Raw genomic sequence first — 25,451 nt, 5'->3', positions numbered from 1 at the left:
AGGCAAAGAAAATTCTTGGAAGAGATCTCAGCTATTCACTCTCACCTGAAAAGCATTATCAGGACAGCTATGGAAGAACTTTGCAATAGATCCAGCACTAATTGCCAGAGGTGGCTTCAGAGAAACAGTTGGTGCTGGAAGCCATACAAGCATGAAATCTGCAATAATTGCCATCACCTGGGCAAAAAATAAAGAAAGAAAGAGTAAACTAGGAGGAAAGTACAAAAAGAAGAAGAAAAAAAAGGATCATTTCCTATGTGAGGAGCCTTTCCAGTCCCAACAGAACTGTGATTCAAATGTCACCAACAAAATGGGAATAAAAAGTGTTCATTCGAGTGATGCAGGAAAAAGTATAAACAATTGAGCTTCACATGTACAGAATCTTTTTTTTTCCTGAAAGAAAGCTAACTTTCAATCAGAGTGAATGAAGATAACAAAAAATCATCAATACAATGACAGACAAAGGAATAAAACTTACATCTGAACAGGACAGAAAAGTCGGTCTATATAGTAACTAAATCATCCCTCACTAGCACAAGTGCACAACCTATCCTAGGTTTCCAAACCCAACCAATATCTGAATGGCTCTAGAACTTGCATACAGGAAAATGGTACTTTGAATTCTCAAATGAATCACTAAAACACTGTATGCCAGATCTTCAAAAATCTCTTACTAAGGTCTAACCATGTTTACCACCAACCAATGTTCACTATCATGTTAGATTAGATGCCACTTCCTCGCCTTATGTCTTGCCCAAACAGCCATCAGCAATTGCCTCAACAAACTAATATCCAAAATTGTAAATAACCTAATCTGACCATGCCAGCTGGAAACTTCCAGGAAAATAAGCACTCCCCAAGAAAGATGAAGGGCATGTTTGGTTCAGCCTCATGAGAATCACTCTATCATTTGTATGAGAGAGTGATGCTCATAATACCCCATTTCTCATAGCCAACCAAACACGAGAAAATGGGGCTGAGTGATTCTAAATCAAATATGATTTGAAACCACACCAGGCTGTGAGATTTTGAATCTCACGGGTCTGGTTGTGATATGATTCAAAATCACACCAGCACTTCACACCCGTGATGTACAGGCCCCTACTTTTGGCAAAATTGTGAACGTTGGGGTAGAACCCCAACGGTATTCTTCTTCTTCGCCTCGTGTAGGTGGTGGTGGGTTGGGGGGCAATGCAGCAGTCCACCACCACCTAAAAAATATCAGAAAATATCGTGGTTAACTAAAAAGGCCCAAGAGTTTACTACCATCAAGTTTGTTGTTAAATGTGATGTAGAATTATCATTTTACCCTCAACATCATATTTTCAAAAATGCACCTAACAATAGGGAAGGAGCCTTTAAAGGGTTAACTAGTAAATTAACACTTTCAATGTAATATCAAAAAATATAATTTTTAAATTATATATTTAATTAAATTGATAAAATCGTGAAAAAATATATTATTCTAAAGGTGACATCAGCTGGGTTTGGGCATGGCCCAAAGCCCACTGACAAGACCTAGTTAAGCCAATTATAATTTGAGAAATTTCTCATTTTTAACCTTTAAATTAAAGCAAAAATCGAGTAAAATTTAGGTTAAATTCAGTCAAAATTTGAAGGCAAAAATAAGGTATGTGCACCGTTAGATGCGCCTCATAATAATGATTGTGTTGGCGGCCTATTTTTTCGAAATCGGATTATTGTTGGCTCGAAAATTGCATTTTTCAAAAATAAGTCGTCTCTATTTTTTACTTTTTCTGGATTTGATCGGACTCAATCCGCTTTGTTTGATCTAAGTTAATATGGATCTGGACCCAGTCCAGGATCCATATTAACTAGGATCTGGTCTAGGTAGGATTCATATGGATTTAAATCTTGGATCCAGATTTAGATCCGAAATCCATCCATGACCAATTTAAAACTTTAAAATCAACTTTAAATAAGAGTCAGGATGAGGTAGAGTTCTACCTGGGGTAGAACTTGTTAAAATGTATCATTCAACCTTTGTAATCTTATATATATTTTATATATATAAAAGATAATACATATTCATATATAGTATATATGCATATGTATTATCCTAATTATATATATATAATATATTTCTCTATTTATAGGCATAGGGGTAGTTTAGTCATTTCACAGTTTTACGCATATTCCCTTTGGAATATGTTTGTACTTTTACTTTTATTTTTATTTTTTCTCTTTTTTGTAGTTTGCGCCACCTAGGGAGGCTCCCCAAAGAGTCGTTGGGGGCTCCCAACGACTCCTTTGGGAGTCCCCTATGTGGCTCCTCTCTTGTATTATAAATAGGGGTTTTCCCCTTGTAATTCCTTCAAGATTTGGAGGAGCTCTTGCTCCATTGTAAGGGGTTTTTACCCTCTTCTTCCTCTTCTTCAATAATATTCAACTTATGACTTTATGTCATATTTTTGCCCCTTGTGTGGGTTTATGTGTTAGCACATTATGTGCTTGGGTTGTTCCCTTTAATGGGTTTATTCGCACTTCATGTGCATGTGTATGAGTTCATTATTGAACCTAATGTATTCAAAGCCACTTTTTAACATGGTATCAAAGCCCGGTTACGATGGGGTTGTCTCTTGGCGCAACGGAAAGCGTGGTGCTCAAGAAATGGTGAAGTATTCGTTGTTCCTTTCTTTTTTTAGAAGTTTTCGGTATGTATCTCTTTTCTTAACATATTATGCATTATGAAACTATTTTTCTTGCACATTTAGTGTTTTTTGATAGTTGAATCATTTCCTTTCACATTTCACGTGTTCGTATATTTTAAAATATCTACTTTTAAATTTGGTAAATTTGTTTATTGTTCAAATATATAATTATTGGTTATATAGTTATCGATTTCTCATCACATATAATAGTAATTTATGATTTGCAAAATTGTTTTTCAATTATGTGAGATTTATGATTTTTCATAAGAGTTTTGTGATTAACCTATAAGTTAACTTTTTAAATACGATTTCTTGCTAGATTAATGATCTTTGTTTAAAAACTCTTTAATCTCATATAAAGTCTAATTTGTTTTGAGTTCCTCTCTTGTTTATGGATTTTAGTGCATTTTTTGGAAAATCTTGATATAATTCTTGTATAAGAATCTCTCACATCTAAATCCTTGTTATGAATCCTAAGTAGTTCTCGTTAATGATAACTATTTATGAGAACTCCTAAAGATGTCTCAATGATTTTGGTTTATTTAAAGGTTTTTTGAAAAATTGTTTGTGATAAATAGGTTGTTTGAACCGTTGTAAAAGATCTTTTAAAAGAATTTCTCACACTATATAGAATGCATAGTGTATCTATTACATCTTTTTGGTATAAAAGATTTCATTAAATTTATTGATGCAACTTTACAAACTTGTTGATTTGTATTTTTCACATAAGATTTCAAAACCTCTTGATTGTATCTCTAAGGATGCCTACATTGGCCATAATATGGTCTTCTTTTAAATTGCATTTATCAAGCATAAAATTGCATAATTGAAGCTTGAGAGACTCAAGCATTTGCATCTTTTATGAAATACATGCATTATTGCATGTTTTATATTATTACGTTTTTTGCGTATTCTTTGTTCAAGTGTTGTGAGAGTGCCTTCGTGCACATCTTTTCAAAAGTATTTGTACTCATATACGTATTGTCTCTTCGTAGACATTTTTACATTGTGGAGCTTTTGTGCACATTTCTTTTGGTAAAAGTGTAATGAATTTAGATATTGATTCTTTTGTTGAATCATTATAAAACATTGTAAGTGCTTATAGCACTTTGTACGTTTCCGCATATCTCAATCAAAGAATATTAAAACTTGTTGTATGGGATTTAATCCCAATTCTATAAATTTTCAAGTATTTTTTAATATCTTTTCTTGGGTATTGTGTTAAAGCTCTCCTTGCGAACCATTACGGTTCTCGTGATTTCTTTGTTAAAAGCTTGATTTTCTTCTCTTGATTATCCCAAGATGATTTCTTTATGTCATTATGTTTTTTGAAAAAGTTTTTTTATGGTACTTATCTTATCCATCACAAGTTATATGATGCATCAATTCTTTTATGGCCCTATTGTTATATTAGAGATTTTTGAGGTGAGTTATTGGCACCTTGTGTTATGTCATTTTAGATTGTCCACTTGCCATATTATAGATGGTGGTTGAGGTGAGTTATGGGCACCGTGGGACTCTAGAATGATTTGGTATATGATCTCTAATTATGAGTGTGTCACTCATTGTTATGTTATTTTAGATTGTCCACTTACCATATTATAGATGGTGGTTGAGGTGAGTTATGGGCACCTTGGGACTCTAGAATGATTTGGTATATGAGTGTGTCACTAGTTTGATGTTGGCCATTGATCTTATGGATACTCTTATTTATATATAAATGTGATGGATATATGATGTTTGAAACCTTAAAATGTTTTAAGGTATATTAAAATCAAGGTTTTAGGGATTATTGCCCAACCTTTTATTGTTTATGAAAATTATGAGTGCATTTGCACATTTGCGATTTCGTGCTTTTGTGCACAAGTGTTCCATATGTTCTTGGTGTGCGTATGTTCACACATTTATTTTCAAGAATATTGTTTTATCGGTTGTTGTATCTTGTTGAAGATACTTTTACATAATTTATTCCAAAATGTTATTTTTATGGGTATTCTTTTTTAAGAATATTGTTCTATTGATTCAAGGTTTGATTTATATATATGTTTGTCATTACAAGTTTTATTACCTCAAAAGTCTTCTCCTTTTATAACTCTTATCTAAGTGTCATCATATGTAGACAAGAATTTTATTATACCTTTGTGTGTTGATAGCCCTTTGTTATCTTTGTTTCTCTTGTTCTAGTAGCTAAACACACTTGTCTTGAGTGTTATCATATGTAGACAAGGCACGTTGATTTACACCATGGTGTGTGATCTTTAGTCCATGTTGGCATTTGTGTCCTTGTTCTAGTCGCTGAGTTATATGCCATGGTTGACTTCTTTCACTCAATTTAAGTGTCATTTTATTTAGACAAGAGATGTATTGTGTTTTTAGCCCATGGTTGCTTAATACTCTTGTTCTAGTAGCTGAACATACTTGATCTTGAGTGTATTTTTACGTAGACAAGAGATGCTTTTTGTCCATGTTGGTGTGTATTCTCTTGTTCTTGTCGTTGATGCACTCATTTCAAGTATTATTATATGTAGACAAGAGGTATTTTTACACACCTTAGTGTGTGTCATTTGGCCTTTAATGGCATTATATTTATATTCTTGATCTAGTAGCTTATACACTTGATTTAAGGGTTTTGGAGGACTAATGAGGTAGTTGCTTGTAGTGGATAAACTATTTTTGAAAATTACAAAATTTATTGTGTTTTTTGATACAAGTGAATCATATCTATGATATGTTTTTAAATCAAATTGATTTTTTAGAACTTAATCTATATATTAAGTGCTTACAGTTCTTCGACGACTTTTGTATTTGATATGCAAAATAAGTCTTTTGTCCCAAATGATATTCTTTTTTGAATCTTGGGTGGATGCTTTAACATATTTAGTCAAATCATGCTTCATATTTATGACATTTGTTTGACATAGATCTTCTTCCTAAAGATGTGAAAAACTCTATTGTTGATCTATGCATGTTAAATATACCCTTATAAAGCCTCTCTTATTGAAGAAAATATTCGACATGCCTTTGGATATTAGTATCCATGTTCATTTTGACTAAAGTATGTTTGGAGCATGTTCATTAATAATTTTTTTTAAGTGTTAATTAATTTCATGATAGTATATGCATATGCTCATTATGGCCTTTTAGGCCCTCATTCAATAAAGCATATGTAGCTTATGCCTCTTCATAGGCTTATTGTGGTGTCCCTTAGTGGACCATTTTGTTATTCCCCATTATGGGGTTGTGTTTGTCCAATATTGGACCTTATGAATGCATTATGCATTCTTGTAATTTGTTTTAGCTCCCTCTTTAACATGATATATGATTTTGAAACTTTGGTTCTCTAAAATTTCTTTTCATGCTAAAGTGATTATTCTATAATGTGCTTCAAAGTTATAATTTTGCACCATTGTTTTGCGGATGAGACATCCGATATGGTTTTGATTAATCTTGTTAGGAATGTTCCATTAAAGTAAAGTGCAAAGATAGTTTTTACTTGTTCTTTGTTGTTGTTCCACAAGATTTCGAAGATAAGAGGAAAATAAGTACCTTGGATAGATCATGGAAGGTGCTCATCGTTAATGACGTTGGAGGAAGACATTTGCAATGGCATTCGTACTGAAGGCTCTTGAAGCCTTGAGATTCTTCCTCTTGCTTTCTTCAATCTTTTCGTTCCCCCACGCAAAGTTTGAGGGGGGGTGTTAAAATGTATCATTCAACCTTTGTAATCTTATATATATTTTATATATATAAAAGATAATACATATTCATATATGGTATATATGCATATGTATTATCCTAATTATATATATATATAATATATATTTCTCTATTTATAGGCATAGGGGTAGTTTAGTCATTTCATAGTTTTACGCATATTCCATTTGGAATATGTTTGTACTTTTACTTTTATTTTTCTTTTTTATTTTTTCTCTTTTTTGTGGTTTGTGCCACCTAGGGAGGCTCCCCAAAGAGTCGTTGGGGAGCCCCCAACGGTCACAAATGTGACCGTTGGGGGCTCCCAACGACTCCTTTGGGAGCCCCCTATGTGGCTCCTCTCTTGTATTATAAATAGGGGTTTTCCCCTTGTAATTCCTTCAAGATTTGGAGGAGCTCTTGCTCCATTGTAAGGGGTTTTTACCCTCTTCTTCCTCTTCTTCAATAATATTCAACTTATGACTTTATGTCATATTTTTGCCCCTTGTGTGGGTTTATGTGTTAGCACATTATGTGCTTGGGTTGTTCCCTTTAATGGGTTTATTCGCACTTCATGTGCATGTGTATGAGTTCATTATTGAACCTAATGTTATTCAAAGCCACTTTTTAACAGAACTCTACCCCATGAGAAGCCTCTAGAAAGGGTGTCTCCTTAGAATATTCCTTAGAAATATTAAATAAAATAATTAAAATAAAATTTAAATTTAAAATCTAAAAGATAAGGGAGTAGAGTTCTACATTTGGTAGAACTCTACCCACTTAAGATAGAGGCCATCTAGAGGGGACGTCACCCCCTTCTAGATTGAGTCAAATAAAAAAAATTAAGAAAATAAAATAAGAAAGACAAACTATAAAAGAGGGTTGGTCTCTCCTTCTCTCTAGAACTCGTGTTCTAGAGAGAGAGAGTTACAGAAAGAGTGAGGAAAAAAAAGAGGAAAGCCCCAAAATCGTGTGGGGAGAGAGAGAGAAAGAAAAAGAGAGAGAAAAAGAAAGAAAGAGAGGAGGAAGAAAGAAAAGGAGAAGGAGAAGAAGAAAATTTGTTTTCTTCATACATCCATCGATTTTTTGGTCTATTTCTAAATTCCGATCAAGCTACGGGTTTCTCTCTAAGTTCTTACGGGAAGAAATACATATAAACTAATTTATGTATAAGTATTAGATGGGAAAGAGGAGAAATCTAGTTCAAAAAGGGATATATATATTCATAAAGTGGCAATTTTATATTATTCCTTGAATTTGTCAATTTTATATAGACAATGGCATGTATATTTTTCACATAGATGTCGATTTCCTTATTTCTTGTGTTTAAAAATATATGTCAATTTTCTTTTAATGGTTTTTCATGCATAATATATATATAGTCCCATCTACCTTTTTAGCAAACTGTTGGACATGTTTGTTGTGTTAAATTCGTTTGTTTTTTCACGCTGTTGAAAATATGCTTTTATTTCAGAATCTGCTGAATTTGTTTATGTGCAATTTGATCAAACTTGCCAATTTCTGTTTGTGTGCAATCTGATCAGACTTTGTGACCCTTAATTGGGTGTGAATCTTATCAAACTTGAAGTGTTACAAATGTGTGCAAATCTGCTCAAACTTGCTAACCCTTTATTGGGTGCAAATCTGATCAGACTTGCAGTGTTTTGTATGTGAGAAAATCTGAACAAACTTGCCGACCCTTTATTGGGATCAAATCTGATCAGACTTACAGTGTTTGACATATGTGCAAATCTGATCAGACTTGTCGACCCTTTATTGGGTGTAAATCTAATCAAACTTGCAGTGTTTACAAATCTGATTAGATTTGCAGTCTTTTGCTTGTGTGCAATCTGATCAGACTTGCTGACCCTTAATTGGGTGCAAATCTGATCAAACTTGCAGTGTTTTGCTATGTGTGCAATCTAATAAGACTTGCAGACCCTAATTGGGTGCAAATCTAATCAGACTTGCAGTGTTTTGTTTGTAAGTAAATCCTATCAGACTTGTCGATTTCTGTGCATGTGCAATCTGATCAGACTTGTTGATTCCTACTTGTAAGCAAATCTGATCAGACTTGCCGATTTTTAGTGATATACAAATCTGATTAGATCTGCCCAGTGTTATGATATGCAAATTTGATTTGGTTTGCCGACTTTTATCTATGTGCAAATCTGATCAGACTTGTTGGCTTTCATAGTATGCAAATCTGATTAGGACTTGTTGAGTTTCATAGTATGTAAATCTGATCAGAATTGCTAAGTTTCATGAGTATGTGAATCTAAACAGATTTGTCGTGTACATGTTCACATTCATTTTGGTTGCAGGATTATGTATTTGATTACATGTTTGATTGGTTATGCCTGCTCATGCATTTGAATGTCATGTTGTAATTGTGTATATTATACGCATGAATCTAAAATTTATTTGATGCTTGCATAAACATGATCATATGCATGTTTGGATGTTTTGCATGAAAATTAATCATGTTAATGTGTTTTGCGAGCATCGATTGACATGCATATGCATTTGGTTTCACGTGCATTCATTTCTATGTTTGAATGTGCATTATGAACATGTTTTGAAACAATGATTGGGTTGCATGTTCACTGAAATTTTGCAAAGATGCATAAATCACTTTTGAAAAGTGTTGGTGGTCAGATGTGAAACATTGCGGGCCCAAGAGCATGTATTGCTCCAATTGTTATTGATTTTATTTATACATTGCAAATTTTATTTATGGAAATTTATTGGTTTTTCAAAAATTAATTGCCCTGTTAAATTGTGCGGGCTAGGGCCTAAAATTGGTTTTGCATGTTGATTTGCAAAACGGTTCTTGTGTAAAACACTTGGAATTATTTGAAAAGGTAAAAGAGACCAAACAATGTAATTAATCTCTTCTTTGATGTCTCTTACACAATGTGAAAATCATGAATGGCGATCTTGAAGAACCGTGAGGATCTATGTCACATGGGTACGGGTACGGGTGTGACACGGGTGCAGAGCAATTTCAAAAATTTTGGACATAAGGACATAGCTATATATATATATATATATATATATATATATATATATATATATATATATATATATATATATATATATAACAATAAAAAAACTCGGTCAAAGTTATGCCCATTAGGAGACACAGCTATATATATATAACAATAATAAGACTTGGCTATATATATATATATATATATATATAAAAAGATCAAATTTTTTTAGTTTTTAGACGTCTTTTGCAGTAAAAAATAGACAAAAATGGAATCGGTCAAAGTTGACCGAGTCCAAAATGTGGACGAACTCGGCCCCGATGCGTTGACCGAGTCTGACACTTGGTTGACCGTGTCCGTCCCGTGTCGGGGCGTGTCGACGCGGGTGCGTCGACCTTATAGCAGAGTCCGTGTGACTTAGTTGAGGATACTAAAACTCTGTGTGTGATTGTGCCCCTAAACCCGATATGGTGGTTCACCGTCCAACCACGGTTTTAGAAAAATTCAACCACTTTGCCTGAGGGTGGTATTGTTGTCTCAGTTGTAGTTATTGGTATACCAAAAAAGTAGCGTCAGTGGATGTTGATTTCTCTGATGTCCCGGCATTATATGTTGATTTTTAATGTTCTGATGGATGGTTTTGATTCCTGATATCGATCGAAGAACAAGTGTGGAACCAGTAATAAAATACAAATTGTGTTAAGCTACAACTGGGAACCTAACTTGAATTTTGTGAATTTGTGTTCGTTTTGAGTATCTGCGAGTTTAAGAAAAAATGAAAATTAAACTTGTGTGCATTTAATAGGGACATGCATGCAAAATCAACTTTGATAATAACTTAAGAAGTTATTCATATACGTGTATTGAATCATGCATATTTACTGTTCAGCATTAATTCATGCAGTCATGCTTATTTTGTTTTGCATGATATTTGTTATTGCATGATATTTGGATAAAGGCTTGAATGGTAAGTTGTTTAATTGTGATATTCCTCTAAAATTTATGTATGAATTTGGTTTATGTTATTTCCTTTACTGTTTGGATTTTTAAAGAAATTCGTACAAAGGACTTTAGTTCTTACTCTTTTTATTAAAATTGTTTTATAGGATCGGATGCTCAATGTTGTCCTGACTAGCTGGCTGGAGACTGCGAGTCTTCTGACTGGTTTCTGGTTTCCTGACAAAGTGGCTCACTTATGACATAAACGATTTTTAGTCTTAGTTCATTTTGACAGTTTATATAAATTAATAAAGTTTGAATTATTTTTCTTTTGATTCAATGCACAATTTAGTTTGCGGTTTGGAATATTAAATCTGTGAGACCCCGGATCCTTGGGTTAGTTTTCGCAATTGTTTAAAAAATCACTATTTTTATGAGGGTCAGTTGGGGTCGTTACACTTAACTCATCTTAGGTCAGTGATACCGTACGTTAAATGGATGGAAGTTTGTTTTTTATTAATGGTGCGAAAATTTGAGTGCCTTTTGAAAATTCTCCAAAACTTAGGAGTGTTTTTTATTAATGCTCAAACTTAGGTGCATTTTTTAAAATTTCCCTTTTCTGTGTTGGATTGCTGCAACCATCTTTCGAGGTTGAGCAGAGGTGGAGCTTGCCAGAAATGATCCTCCAGAAAGCTCCATTAACCCAGCTTGCTGGAAATGATCCTCCAACAAGCTCCATTAACCCTCATTCAATTCAAATAAGGGTTCTGGCCATGGCACAAACCCCTCTTTCAACCTCTCTTTTCTACTTTTTGGGCTGGGGTTGCTGCTGTTAGTTGGATCCGACCCGCACCATATTCCAAGATCCATCTTGGGATGCGTGGGCAGTGGCATGTTTGTAATTTGTTTTTACTTCTTGTGTAAAGTCATACTATGTACAACACTTATAAATATTAAGTGAAAGAGGGAAAACCCTATTGCCGCCGACCCCTCTCTTCTCTCTCTTCTCTCTTTACCTCATCTCTAACCCCTGCAGGTGAATATTTCTGACATGGTATCAAAGCACAGGCGCGGAAATCAATCATCTAGAAGGCCTCTAAAGACCAACACGTGCTGCTAAAGAACGTGGGTTCATTTCTGTCCCTTCTCCCTTAATCCTCTTTTACGTCTCTTTCACGTCATTCCAGTTTTTCTTTTTCGTTCTTCTCATTTTAAATTTTTCTGTACGCACGTCTTAACATTCTGTTTTTTTTAGTCTGCCGAGTTTTGTTTTCTCCACAAAATATTTCTGATTCTCTCTTTTTTTTTGTTCGCACATTACTATTCTTTGTGTAACGTGTGTGCTGATATTCTTTTCAGCACACAGCGTAACGTGTGTGTTGATATCCTTTTCAGCACACAACAGCATCGTTGTTTTATTTTCTCTGTGTAGCGTGTGTGCTGATATCAGTTTCAGCACACAGCAGCATTTGCTGTTTCCTTTTTCTGTGTGCAACGTGTGTGCTGGTATCATTTTCAGCACACAGCAGCATTGTTGGTTTCCTCTTTCTCTAAATAACGTGTGTGCTGATATTATTTTCAGCACATAGCATTGTTGTCTCCTCTTCAATACACTGTTAGAACAATTTTGGCTTCTTATTCTTCATATAATCCATGGATTCCAAGTTGAACCCTAGTTTTCTTACTCACCTCATGACCCACAAGTTATCTCATGATAACTACTTACTTTGGAAACATCAGATTGTGCCTTTTATTCGCAGTCATGGTCTTTATGGTCATCTAGATGGGCGATCACCCACCCCACCCACACATATCATGCAAGAAATAACAGGTGAAGATGGGAAGGTGAGTCAACTTCGAACCACCAATCCTGCTTATGACATATGGGTACAACGGGATCAGACATTAGTTGCTTACATAACTTCCACGCTTTCTGATCGTGTTTTACAAACCATTTCTGATGATCAATCTGCTGCTAAGTTGTGGAATGGACTAGCTCATTCTTTTTCTCAGGTCTCTGAATCTCGGGCTTTGCAACTCAAGTGGCAATTCCAATCCATGCGAAAAGGAAACAAATCCATTACAGAGTTCATGGGGGAGGTTAGGGTTATTACAGATCAGTTAGCTTCCATTGGAAGTCCTGTATCAGATAAGGATATGGTACAACAGGTATTAGGTAGCCTTGGACCTGAATATCGCATGTTTTGCACAGCACTCCAGGTTGTCTCAGTTCTTCCATGTTTTGATGATCTTCAATCTAAGCTTCTGCAATATGAGGTCAGTTTAAATCAGGAACACGCGTAAGATGATACTCACCCTGTGATGATGGCACATACGCCTATTCAAACAGGAGCTTTATTTACTCCTCCTCATCCAAATGGAACAACTATAAACAAAGGAGGATTACTACCTACACCAGCTGGAGGAGGCCTTGGCTCAGGCAGTGTACCACGAGGGGGACGTGTTCCTACTTGTTTTCTATGCAACAAGCGGGGACATGTTAAAGCAAATTGTTGGTACAATCCTCAAAACCGAAACAAAACAGGGAGGCCAGGGCAGAGGGCAACTCAGACGTTTGCACGTAATCCTCAGGGACAGGTTCTTCCACAGGACGTACAAAATATCCTTATGACTACTTTCAATCACATGAACTTGCGTCAAAATGATGATGGTATATAGTATATTGATTCAGGGGCAGCAGCACATGTTACTTCTGATGCAGGTAAATTTTCTCACTTGACTCCTTACATTGGAAATGGCACTATAGTCATAGGAGATGGATCTCACCACCCCATCTCTCACACTGAAAATGTCTCCCTTTCTTTGCCTGAATCTCAATTACCCTTGTCAAATGTCTTACTCACACCTGTTATTCAAAAGAATATTCTATCTGTGTCTAAATTAGTTGATGAAACAAATTCTTCCGTTGAATTTACTCCTTCTTCTGTTTATTTTAAGGATCTTCACACCAAGAAGACGCTCGCTAAAGGTGAACGGCGCGGGAACATGTACGTCTTTGAAGAATCTCATGTGCCTTTGAAGACGTCGTCTTCCGTAGCCGTGGCTTCTTCAGCTCCTTCCTTTCCAACATTTTTGAGTCGATCCACAGATCATAGTTCTTCATCTAGAGTCTTGAAACTTAATAAGCCAAACTTATGGCATCTTCGTTTGGGTCATTGTAGTCAAGTTTTTCTTGACAAGTTGTCTGCTAAAGGTCTAATACCCACAGTCAGTTTAGAGTCAAAATGTCCAAGTTGTCATTTATGCAAAAGTCATGTACTTCCTTTTCATAGTATCAATAAAAGAGCAACAAAGCCTTTTGAGATTATATGCTCAGATGTTTGGGGTCCTGCGCCCACTGCCTCTCTTTCTAGATCTCGATACTATGTACTCTTTCTTGATTCTTACACTCGTTTTAGTTGGATTTACTTCATGAAAAACAAACATGAAGTTTTCAAGTTGTTCAAACAGTTTCATGCACTAGTCCAAAACCAATTCAATACTAATGTTGTATATTTCCAGTGTGATGGGGGGAGGGGGGGAGAATACATATCCCATGATTTTAGTGAATATTTGAAGGAGCATGGCATTACACGTAACATTTCTTGCCCTCACACCCCTCAACAAAATGGAGTAGCTGAGAGAAAACACAGGCATATTGTTGAGACAGCCTTGAGCATGATGCACACTGTGGGTATTCCCTTCTCTCTTTGGACCGAGGCTTTCCATACAGCTGTTTATGTTATCAACAGGTTGCCCATGACCATCCTTGAAGATAATTCTCCATATTTTGTTCTTTATAATTGTCATCCATCATATGAAGAACTACATCCTTTTTATTGTGTATGTTATGTTCACATTGATCATTCATTGAGAAATAAGTTTCAAGACAGAGCTGTACAGTGTAAGTTTCTTGGCTATGCAGATGACTATAAGGGATACAGGTGTTATGATCCTCATACAGGCAAAATTCGGGTATCTAGAAATGTTGTTTTTGATGATGGAAATTTTGACACTCTGGATTCATCTTCCACAGATACACAGGACAGTTATGATCCTTGGCTCAGTGACTCACTTTTATATGACTCGTTGCCCTATGAGGATTCATCTTCATTGACAGATAATGAACCCTATACTTTCGATGTGGAACCGCATATGGAAGACATTCCTCCTACAACAACATCTTCACGTTTTTCTGGCCTTGTTTATTCTCGTAGAGCTCATCCAGTCAATGATGAGACTCATCTACGACGTTCCACTCGGATTAGACATCCTATAGATCGTTGGGTAAGTTATGACAATTTCTCTTTGGATTTTCAAACATTTCTAACCAGAGTGTCCAAAGAAACAGAACCTTCCTCCTTTCATGATGTTGTACATTCCCGTGCCTGGGTAGAGGCGATGAATGAGGAAATGGAAGCCTTGCATGAATGCAATACATGGAAAATTGTACCAAGGCCAGATAACAAGAATGTTGTAGGATCCAAATGGGTGTACAAGATCAAGCACAAACCGGATGGCAGTGTTGAGCGCTATAAAGCTCGTATGGTCGCACGAGGCTTCACACAGCAGTATGGGCAGGACTACGATGAAACATTCAGCCTAGTAGTAAAATTGGGCATCGTCAGGATTATCATTGCATTGGCATTACAACATGGATGGTCACTCAGTCAACTTGATGTCAAAAATGCCTTTTTGCATGGTGAACTAAAGGAAGAAGTTTACATGGAGCAGCCACCTGGTTATAGTATGCATGATTCATCCAATTGGGTATGTAAACTTCGACGCTCTCTTTATGGCTTGAAACAAGATTCTCGATCTTGGTTTGAGAGTTTTTCCACGGAGATCCAGCATCATGGGTTCACTAAAAGTGTTCTAAATCATTCATTGTTCATATTCAAAAGTGATTCAGCTATTGTTTGGGTGCTTATATATGTTGATGACATCATTATTACCGGGAGTGATGAGGTTCACATATCTTGGGTTAAGTCTATGCTGATGGCTAAATTCAAGATGAAAGACTTGAGTCCCTTGCGATACTTTTTGGGTGTGGAAGTTGATAGTCGACATGAGACTATTACATTGAGCCAACATAAGTACACCATTGATATTTTACTTGCTACAGGGATGGAGAATTGTAAACCAATTAGCACACCTTGCCTTCTAAATCATAAGCTAAGTGCTAAAGAAAGCACTACTTATCATGATCCTACTTTGTATCGTCGAGTTGTAGGGATGTTACAATACTTAACATTCACTAGGCCTGACATAGCATACTCTGTCAATCAGACTTCACAGTTTATGCATGCTCCTACAGATGTACATATGGAAGGAGTAAAAAGGATCCTTCGGTATTTAAAGGGTACGATTGGAGATGGCTTGATGTACACCAAGGACACAGCTTATATGTAAGGGCATCGACTATTCACCTACACAGACGCGGACTGGGAGGGTGATCCTGACGAGCGAAGATCAGTTTCGGGGTATTGCATTCTTATCGGCAATAATATTGTAACATGGAGTAGCAAGAAGCAAAAGGCAGTGGCGCGATCAAGTACTGAAGCAGAATATCGTACAATGGCAGCAGGAACAGTCGATGTTACATGGGTGAGACATCTAATGCAGGAATTACAAGAACCAATCTCGTCCTCTATGCTTCTTTGCGATAATCAGAGTGCTATTAATAATGCTTTTAATCCCATCCTTCATTGTCGTACGAAGCATATCGAGATCGATCAACATTTTGTTAGGCAAAAGGTGGAATAAAAAGAAATTGAACCTGCATATGTTCGGTCAGATATGCAAGTTGCTGACATCTTTACCAAGGGATTATCCACTCATCAGTTTTGGGCACTCAAAGGCAAGTTGAGCATGATCAAAGACCATACTCAACTTGAGGGAGGCTGTTAGTTGGATCCGACCCGCACCACATCCCAAGATCCATCTTGGGATGCGTGGGCGGTGGCATGTTTGTAATTTGTTTTTACTTCTTGTGTAAAGTCATACTATGTACAACACTTATAAATATTAAGTGAAAGAGGGAAAACCCTATTGCCGCCGACCCCTCTCTTCTCTCTTTACCTCATCTCTAACCCCTGCAGGTGAATATTTCTGACAGCTGCAACCCTTGAGAAGGGGTTGAGTTGAGGTGAGCTCCACCGGCAACCCCTTGTTATATATATATTCTTTCCTCATGCTAAACAAACATGGGAATTGGAATCACATGAGATTCCAAATCCTGTGATTTTGAATCTCATGTGATTTCTTTTCATTTCTATAAAATACAACCAAACATACCCGAAAAGAGGATCCCTTGTTAAAGCAGCAGAGAGAGCATCTGCTTGCCATCTGGAAAACAGAGATGGATGGCAGGCTGAATGTAGGACGGGCTTCCAGGCATCTAACCCTGCACAGAGCAGGATTGAGCTACATATGCAGCATGATACCTGATAAGACCTGAGGTTGGCCCAACCCAAACAATAAAACGGGTTGGCTTTGGACTGGGCAAAGCATTTTTCCAATGTGCATGACCCAACCTTGTTAACTATATATGGACCTCAGTCCAATAAGACCCAAGTCAGGATGTTAGCAGGTCAGGCCTTCTCCCAGGCCTTGTTGGGCTCTGATGATAGTGAACCAATCTCCACCAGGAGATATTTCATCATAAAATACATGTTTTTGAAAATGGTATCATGAATGTGTAGCATAGTCACCAATATCAAGAATATTTCAAAATTGTTGCATTTTATTTTTTTAGGAAACCAAAAAAGCTGAAAAATATCATGATATTAAAAAACACAACTGTAAATAACACAATAGTATCACAATAAATATCAAGACAATTTCAAAGAAAATTTATTTTAAAGTGTTTAATTTTTGAATTGCATATTTTCTAAGAAAAAACACTTACTTTTAGATTCTTCTAATAAAAAAACTTGAAAGTGTATAGCATAGTCACCAATATCAAGAATATTTCAAATTTGTTGTATTTTATTTTTTTAGGAAACCAAAAAATCTGAAAAATATCATGATATTAAAAAACACAACTGTAAATACCACAATAGTATCGCAATAAATATCAAGACAATTTCAAAGAAATTTGTTTAAAAGTGTTTAATTTTTTAATTGCAATTTTTCTAAGAAAAAACACTTATTTTAAAATTCTTCTAATAAAAAAACTTGCAAGTGCATAGATATTGTCAACATTGACACTGATGACTATGAAGCATACTTATGTTTAGGGATGGCAGTGGACCGGGGGAAAGCGGGGCCCGCCCCACCTCGCCTCGTTCGGACCGGGGATGAAGGGTATGAAACGGGGATGGAGGCGGGGACGAAGGTTAAAATCCATCCCCGTCCGGGGGTGGAGGCGGGGATGGACGTGCACTTTTCCCCGCCCCGCCCCGTCCCCCCGCCTCATCCCTGCCCCAACCCCACCCCAACCACTTTTCCCCGCAATATCCCCTCCTCACCTCATCCCCGTTTGAACCGGGGATGGAGGACATGAAACGGGGATGAAGGCAGGGATGGAGGGTAAAATCCATTCCCCGCCGGGGATGGAGGCGGGGGTGGAGGATAAAATCTTGAGGCGGGGCGGGGGTGGAGACCTTGTCCCCCGCCCCGCCCCGCCCCACTGCCATCCCTACTTATGTTGGAAAAAATAAGTCATATGGTAAAGGTGTGTCAAGCTTTTCCAGAAAAAACTCCATTTTTCTGAATACCTTAGCTTTTCATATAGGTCCTCACCAGAAGGTAATATTATTACTCATTTATCTAGCACAACCACTGTTACCGTAAAAGAACAGCTTATATGACTTGATACCACGTATAAGCCTCAAAGTAACCTTCTATAAAATTCATCAATCTAAAACATGATAGACAAAATCCTGCCAAGCCATAAAGTCAACTTGTTTTAGGGACAAGTTGAGTTGACTAAGGCAGTTATAGCAATCTTTCCTAGAACTGAGACAGAACAGGCATCACCATCCTCATCTGTCTTGGCAATATCTTAATGTCAGTGAGTAGTTTTCCTGGAAGAATTTAAAAATAATGGAGAACACACAGAAAATCTGGAGGATTTAAAATGCATAATTAATTTGTAAACCAGAGCATTTAAAAAATTCAAAAATTCCAGAAAAAAAAATATCTTGGAAAATATCATGATATGTTGAATTTGAAAGTTTCTTAACATCACATTTTTTTTTCTTTAAAAAAAGTTTATAACAAAATGCTTTTGAGATTATCACTGAGATTGGTGACTGGTTTCAACTGCATTAATACTTCAATGCATCCTACTTGCTACTCCCAACCACTTCATTTGTGAGGCTTCCCGTGATTTCTTTTTTTTTAAGTCACTAACACCTATCATGGTAGTCTATTAGATCAATTTTCTCTCCAGTGTATTTCTCAGTCTATTGTAAATGTGGCCAAGATATTCAAGTCATTAACACCTAAGTTCCTAACAACGAAATAATGGAAAACCTGCCATATAGAGGCATGGCTGCATGGAACTATGACACTAGCAGAGCAAGAATGCTTATCAATTCAGTGGGATGCTTACAGAAACGTTGAACTATGTTCATTTCATGACTGGATTAAACATAAGATTAATCATGTTGAAGGTTAAAGGTTGTCTTGTCTCTTCATGTTAATCTCCAGGAAGAGAATGACTCACACTTCCAGGGCCAGATTTCCAAAGAAAGAAAGGGAAACGTTGTCTATAAAGCAGCAAGCAATTTGGCAAGAAAAACACATGAATTAATCCCACTAAACCATGAATATGCAAGATTATCATCACATGCATGGTTGAAACTATGATAACACTGTACACAAAGAAAAGAATCGTACCACATCTGCTAACACAAAATCAAGCTCCTTGACAAATTTTTCCCTCCGGCGTTCATACTCTGCAGCGGTCTGCAAAATATTCATCAAGACAATAAACAAAGTCAAACCTTAGCAACTAAGAGAAAAATATCAAATTACCCATTCTGATTTTTTTTTATGATAGAAACCATAATGAAGTAAAGTAGTAGTCATTCAGATGCACTACAAACCATAGTCACAGATATTGGTGATATTTTCAAAATATTGCGATATTAACGCTGTAAATTCAGAAAACGATAATATAGGTAAAGTATTGCGATATTTTGAAAATATGGCCAATTTGATAATATTGTAATATTATCAATTAGTTTTGCTCTTTTTATTTATTTTTTACACTTTAAATATGTTTTTCTTCTTTAATTTATGTTGTTTACTTATTTCTTTTATTATTTATTGTCTAGAAATGATATTTTCTTACTTATTTTTGTTATTTTTTATATTTTTAAGCCCTAAGATATTCCCGAGATTTATCACCAAAGCTATAATACTGCGAGAAATAGCCCCGAGAGATATAGTTGGTACCGATATTTGTGACTATGCTACAAACTGACTTATAATCATGAACTTTGAAACAACACCAGAAAAAAAACTTAAGATGCCAAAAGTCCAACTTGAAAAAACAAAAAATCATGCCATTTTACCTCAATATGGTAGAAGATCCAGTTCATTTTAGCAAGGAAAACATTTCAAGAAAGGCCTAGAGGATGGCAACTGTTTCAAATCACCAGAGTTCAACAGTTCAAGCCTTGCAGGCTTTCAGCTTAAACAGTACAACAACAACTACGCCTTCATCCCAAAACAATTGGGGTCGGCGATATGAACCAAAAAAGAAAATCATTTTGGGTCTTCCACATGAATCCTTCTCCTCCAATCATTTCTATCCAATGCCATGTCCTCGGTGAGGTTCAAAGCATTCATATCCTTTCCTATCACCTCCATCTATGTCTTCCTAGGCCTACCCCGACCTCTTTTAACTAATATATTTTCCCATTTCTCCATCCTTCTAACTGGAGCATCATTAGGCCTTCGCCGAATATGTCCAAACCACCGTAAACGATTCTCTCTCATCTTATTTTCAATGGGTGCAACGCCTACCTTCTTACGTATCTTCTCGTTCTGAATCTTATCTTTTATTGTATTTCCACACATCCATCTCAGCATACGCATCTCAACTACACTCATTTTTTGAATATGATGTCTCTTGGCAGCCCAACATTCCGTACCATATAGTAAAGTGGGCCTAATAGTCGTCCTATAAAACTTTCCCTTCAACCGCAATGGCATTCTACGATCGCATAACACTCCAGTTGCACTTTTCCATTTCATCCACCCAACCTTTATCCTATGATTTACATCTCCATCAATTTCTCCATACTTTTGAATGATAGATCCCAAATATTTGAAACAATCATCCACCGGTATTTCTTGCTCACCAAGCTTCACTACACTCCCATCACTACTTCGTTGCTTACTAAACCGACATTCCATGTATTCTGTCTTACTCTTACTCAACTTAAAACCTCTTGCTTCCAATGTCTGTCTCCATAAGTCTAACTTAGCATTAACCCCAGCTCTAGACTCATCAATCAAAACAATATCATCAGCAAACAACATACACCACGGCACATTTTCTTGAATTGATCTCGTAAGCTCATCCATCACTATAGCAAATAGGAAAGGGCTTAAAGCAGATCCTTGATGTAACCCAACCGTTATAGGAAAATTGGTTGTTACCCCTCCACAAGTGCGGACATTGGTTACTACTCCTTCATACATATCTTTAATTATACTGATGTACTTAAGAGAAACACCTTTCTTCATCATTGTCCACCAGAGAACGTCCCTAGGTACTCTATCGTATGCCTTCTCCAAATCAATAAAAACCATATGCAAATCTTTGTTCCTCTCTCTATTTCTCTCAATAAGTTGTCTAAGAAGATGTATAGCTTCCATAGTTGATCTTCCAGGCATAAAACCAAATTGATTTTCCGATATCATGACAACCTTCCTCAACCTAGACTCAATCACCCTCTCCCAAAGTTTCATAGTATGACTTATGAGTTTTATACCACGATAGTTTGTGCAATCTTGTATATCACCTTTATTCTTATATAGAGGCACCAAAGTACTCTTCCTCCACTCATTAGGCATCTTTTTTAATCTGAGCCCATCGTAAAACCAAATTTCTCCATAGCAATATATATGGCTGGTAAGATGATCCTTGGCTTTGGTGAGGACAGATGACAACACCTGGCTTTTACAGGATATGTCTACAGTATATATCGGAGCAATTTTCTTTGGGTTTTCCATTAAGTTAGCCTATGATAAAATGGAGTGATAGAGTGACATTGCAAGGAAAAAAATAAAGTTTTCCAGTGAGTGCACAAGTTCACAAACAATACTTCTCATTTATTAAATCTATGGAAATTAGAGCATTTGATAAATTACCCAGAATGATTTACCAGATATTTCACTTATTCTTTACCACCAGCTATACAAACAACAAACGCCAACCACAAAACAGCCTTCCGGAAATTATGGGTTTCACAAAATCGGGATAATTCAACAGATCGATGAGATAAATCTACACCCAAAAATTCAAAAACATCGAATTCTAGAAATCATCATAATCAAATGGGCATTGCCAAAATCAATCAGATCGATCATAAAGGAAAAGGAATCATTCTCTTAAAAAGAAAAGGCACGTAGTATAATAGCAAGCATCTAGAAAGCAAGGTTCCACTTTCATGTACACATCAAAAGAAGCGCGAAAAGCAAAAGACGGAATCAAAATGAATCATCCACCAACAAATAAAGAAAACCACCAAGAAGATTCGGAATCTCCTTCGTCACCTTAGTGAAGATCCCGACGCCGCATTCCATGGCAACCTTGGCGAGGAAGAGGTCGTCGGCGAGGAGGCGCTCCTTGAACCCGCCGAACTGGAGAAGCCACCGGAAGATCGGCGAGCGCTCCAATTCGGCGAAACGGTAGACAATCTCGCCGGGGATCCTCCCACCCTCGATCGCTGCCGCCAAATCGGAGGGAAGGCTGTCGAGGGACCTCCCCAGCGTGCCTAGTGCCAGCAACGCCTCTTCCCTATTCTTCTTGTTCGCATCGTCGCCACCACCACCGTGCCCTCCTCCACCACCACCACCACCACCACCACCATGTCCACCACCACTGGCGTTGTGGCTGCCGCCGTTTCCGGCGAAGGCAACCGTGAATCTAGCGCATCGATTAGCCCTAAAGACGAGTTGGGGTCTGTGAAAAGCGGTCCGGAGAGGGGTAAAGAAGGCGGAGGGAGGGGAATGGGAGGGCTCTGAGGGTGGTATCTTGGTGTAAACGAGATGGGTAGAGGGCAGATTCGTCGCCATGGGAGGAAATGGGGAGGTGGGGTGAGGGTTCTTCTGCGTGCTTTATGGGGCGTATTTTATGATTGTGTGTATATAAAAATAAACTTCTGAGAGTGGGTTGGTCCATCAGATTTCGGAGAGGGGAGGAGAGAGGTGCGTGAGTGGTGGTGGTTGGTGGGGGCTTTTCGTATTCGTACACACGAAATTGTGAACGCCTTCTGGTCCAGGCAGCTTGGAACTACCCTCCTTGTCCTTTTGTTTGAGAGAAAGAGAGAGAGTTTCTTTTTGACAGGCGAGAGGGAAATGCAAGGGAGAGAAATGGATGGGAATTTTTCTGATATTGGAAAGAGACTGGCCAATTTTGAGAGAGATTTACAGGGATACTTTCTTATTTTACAGAGAGAGAGAGAGGGCGGGAGAGTTTTTAGAGATAGATGGTCATTTTGATGTCACTGAGAGTAACCATTGGTTACTTTGATTGAGAGAGACGAAAAGCGATCAACATTTACTTTAAAGTGAAACTAAACAAAGCGTGAGTCCCACAGGCACAAACAGAACAGCACAACACGGCACAAAACAAAAAACTCATCAAGGCCCACAGACATCTAGATGAGGATCGGTTGGAGGCAGATATACCGGTAAGATATACACATCAGCCAAGACCCTCGGGTTAAGGTTGAACGGGAGTAGCATCATCTCAAAGAGTAGCATCATTTTTGGCCATCCATATGAACCACCACACTCCAAATAATCCTCCACTTCTTTTCGCATCTAATTATAACAGGGCCGAGGATAAGATCTAACGCAAAGCAGCCGAGAGCCCTTCAAATTTTAGAAAACAATTCCCGAAACACTTCACACGACATAAAAAAGATGTTGTGTGGTTTTTTCAGCCTATCGATAAAGCACACACCAACTAAGAAACTGAAACCTCATCATCTTAGTATTGTTATGGGTTTGTAATCGGTCATGAAGAATCAACCAAGCCAATACCTTGGTCCTCGGAGGTGGTCCCTTCGCCCATAAAGCATGTTTGGGGATCCAGCCCGGACCTGGAAGTAAAAGAGAACGGTATACCTTGTGGACTTAGAAAAGTTTCGCAATTGAGATTACCCATTGAAGCCAAGATCTATCTACCCCCACGTCCAAATCCCTGTCAAGAAACAAATGCAATGCCCTAAACCACATTTTCCTCAAATGTGACGTGTATGCTCTACGAGCCCCTCGACGAACAACAAGCGAATTGATTAGACCATATTTCAGTCGGAGGAAGTTTGCACATGCGTCTTGTGAAGTATAAGCTAACAAACACTGTTTCACAGCCAATGCCACACTTCTTTTACGCAAAGCAAAAATTCCTAAGCCAGCTATAGTCTTTGGCATAACGATAGAGTCTTATCCCACCAAGTGCCCCATATAAGGTCCATTTACACCACCCCACAAAAAACTTGACAGGACACACTTAAGTTGTTGTTCAACGTTGACTGGCATGACACAAACCGACATGAAGAATTCTGGAATCGCTGACAAAACATGCCTTGTCAAAGTAATTCTACCTCCAAGAGACAAATATCTGGCACGCCAAGACTGAAGCTTAAGACACACCTTGTCAACAATCGGTGCCCATGATGTTTTAGAGGTTGGCTTAACTTGTAGGGGTAGCCCCAAGTACTTATTCGGCAACGGCCCTAAAGCGCAATTGAATTTTTTTTCTGCCGCATTTTGACTGGTCAGATCGTCATTCAGAAGCGTGACCGAACACTTATTTTCATTGAGCCTCAACCCGGACAAGGCTGCAAAAAGCATAAGAATAAAGCCTTACGCGGAGCATCTGCTGCAGTGAAGCCCTTTTAAAGACTAGCATATGGTCTGCATATTATATCATATGCCCAGAAAAACCTTGGATATCCAAGGATTGTACGAAGCCCCTTGTATGCGTGCATCTAAGAACCACCGCAAGTCTTTCTACCACTGTATTAAACAAAAGTGGAGATAACGGACATCCCTGTCGTAGGCCACGCCGTAATGAAAACTGCTCACATTTTATCCCGTTAATGGACACCATGGCTTGTGCATTGGTAAAGAGCTCTGACACCCATCTGGAAAAATGGTTGTCGAATCCCATGTAATTCACCACTTTCAAAAGAAAAGGCCAGTACACAGAATCATATGCTTTATTAAAATCAAGCTTCAACACGAAGTAAAGAGTACGACTCTCGTGCATGAAATGAATGACCTCTGAAGCTGATATATATGCTTGTTGAACTCTCCTATTTGGAATAAAAGCGAACTGAAAATCAAAAAATAGATTAGATGCCACCAATTTTAGTCTTGATGCTAAGACCTTTGCGATTATATGATACAAGGCTCCCATTATGAAAATAGGACGGAAGCGCATAATATATGTGGCGATGCTTTCTTTTGAAATAAGGAAGATTAATCTGACATGACACTACCTAGGCAGTCTAAAGTCACGATGAAACTCATCAAACACTGTATACAAATCACTCTTCACTGCTCTCCAAAAAACTTTGAAAAAATCTACAGGGAAACCATCTACTTCTGGTGCCTTCCAACCCGACAAACCTTTAATTGCGTTCATGATTTCTGCTTCCGAAAACCTACGTTGCAAGGTTAAGACCTGATCCGGTTGAATAGAATAAAATAACTCATGCCCAATATTACCTTTCGTATTTGGCAGAATATAATAAAGCTTATCAGAATAGTTAGAGACCGCCGATGCAAGATTTTTCCATTCCCACAACACCCCGTCAATTGTGATAGATTGAAGGATACTTCATCTAAACCGATCAAAAGCAAATGAATGGAAAAAATGAGTATTTTTATCCCCTACCGCCAACCATTTCACCCGAGCATGCTGCTTCCATTTCAACTCCTCTTTTATCCTCCAATG

General features: G+C 37.4%; 1 protein-coding gene across 1 annotated transcript in view; it reads right to left on the bottom strand.

The window, feature by feature from the left end:
* Nucleotides 1–22,637, bottom strand: part of LOC149843404 (protein RETICULATA-RELATED 4, chloroplastic-like) — a 35,343-nt gene extending 12,706 nt beyond the window's left edge. Inside the window, exons 1-3 of the mRNA XM_089999767.1 lie at nt 22,037–22,637; nt 19,145–19,213; nt 46–177 (exon numbers count right to left, since the gene is read on the bottom strand). Coding sequence (XP_089855893.1) covers nt 46–177; nt 19,145–19,213; nt 22,037–22,558 — 723 coding nt within the window. The 5' untranslated portion in view covers nt 22,559–22,637. The remainder of the gene's footprint in view (nt 1–45; nt 178–19,144; nt 19,214–22,036) is intronic.
* Nucleotides 22,638–25,451: the final 2,814 nt, after the last annotated feature.

The sequence above is a fragment of the Nuphar pumila genome, chromosome 3 (genome assembly GCF_984573655.1).
Source record: "Nuphar pumila chromosome 3, dmNupPumi1.hap1.1, whole genome shotgun sequence".
NCBI classification, from domain to species: Eukaryota; Viridiplantae; Streptophyta; class Magnoliopsida; order Nymphaeales; family Nymphaeaceae; genus Nuphar; species Nuphar pumila.
The sequence above is the reverse complement of the archived record's forward strand: the minus strand, read 5'-3'. Positions and strand labels throughout refer to the sequence as shown.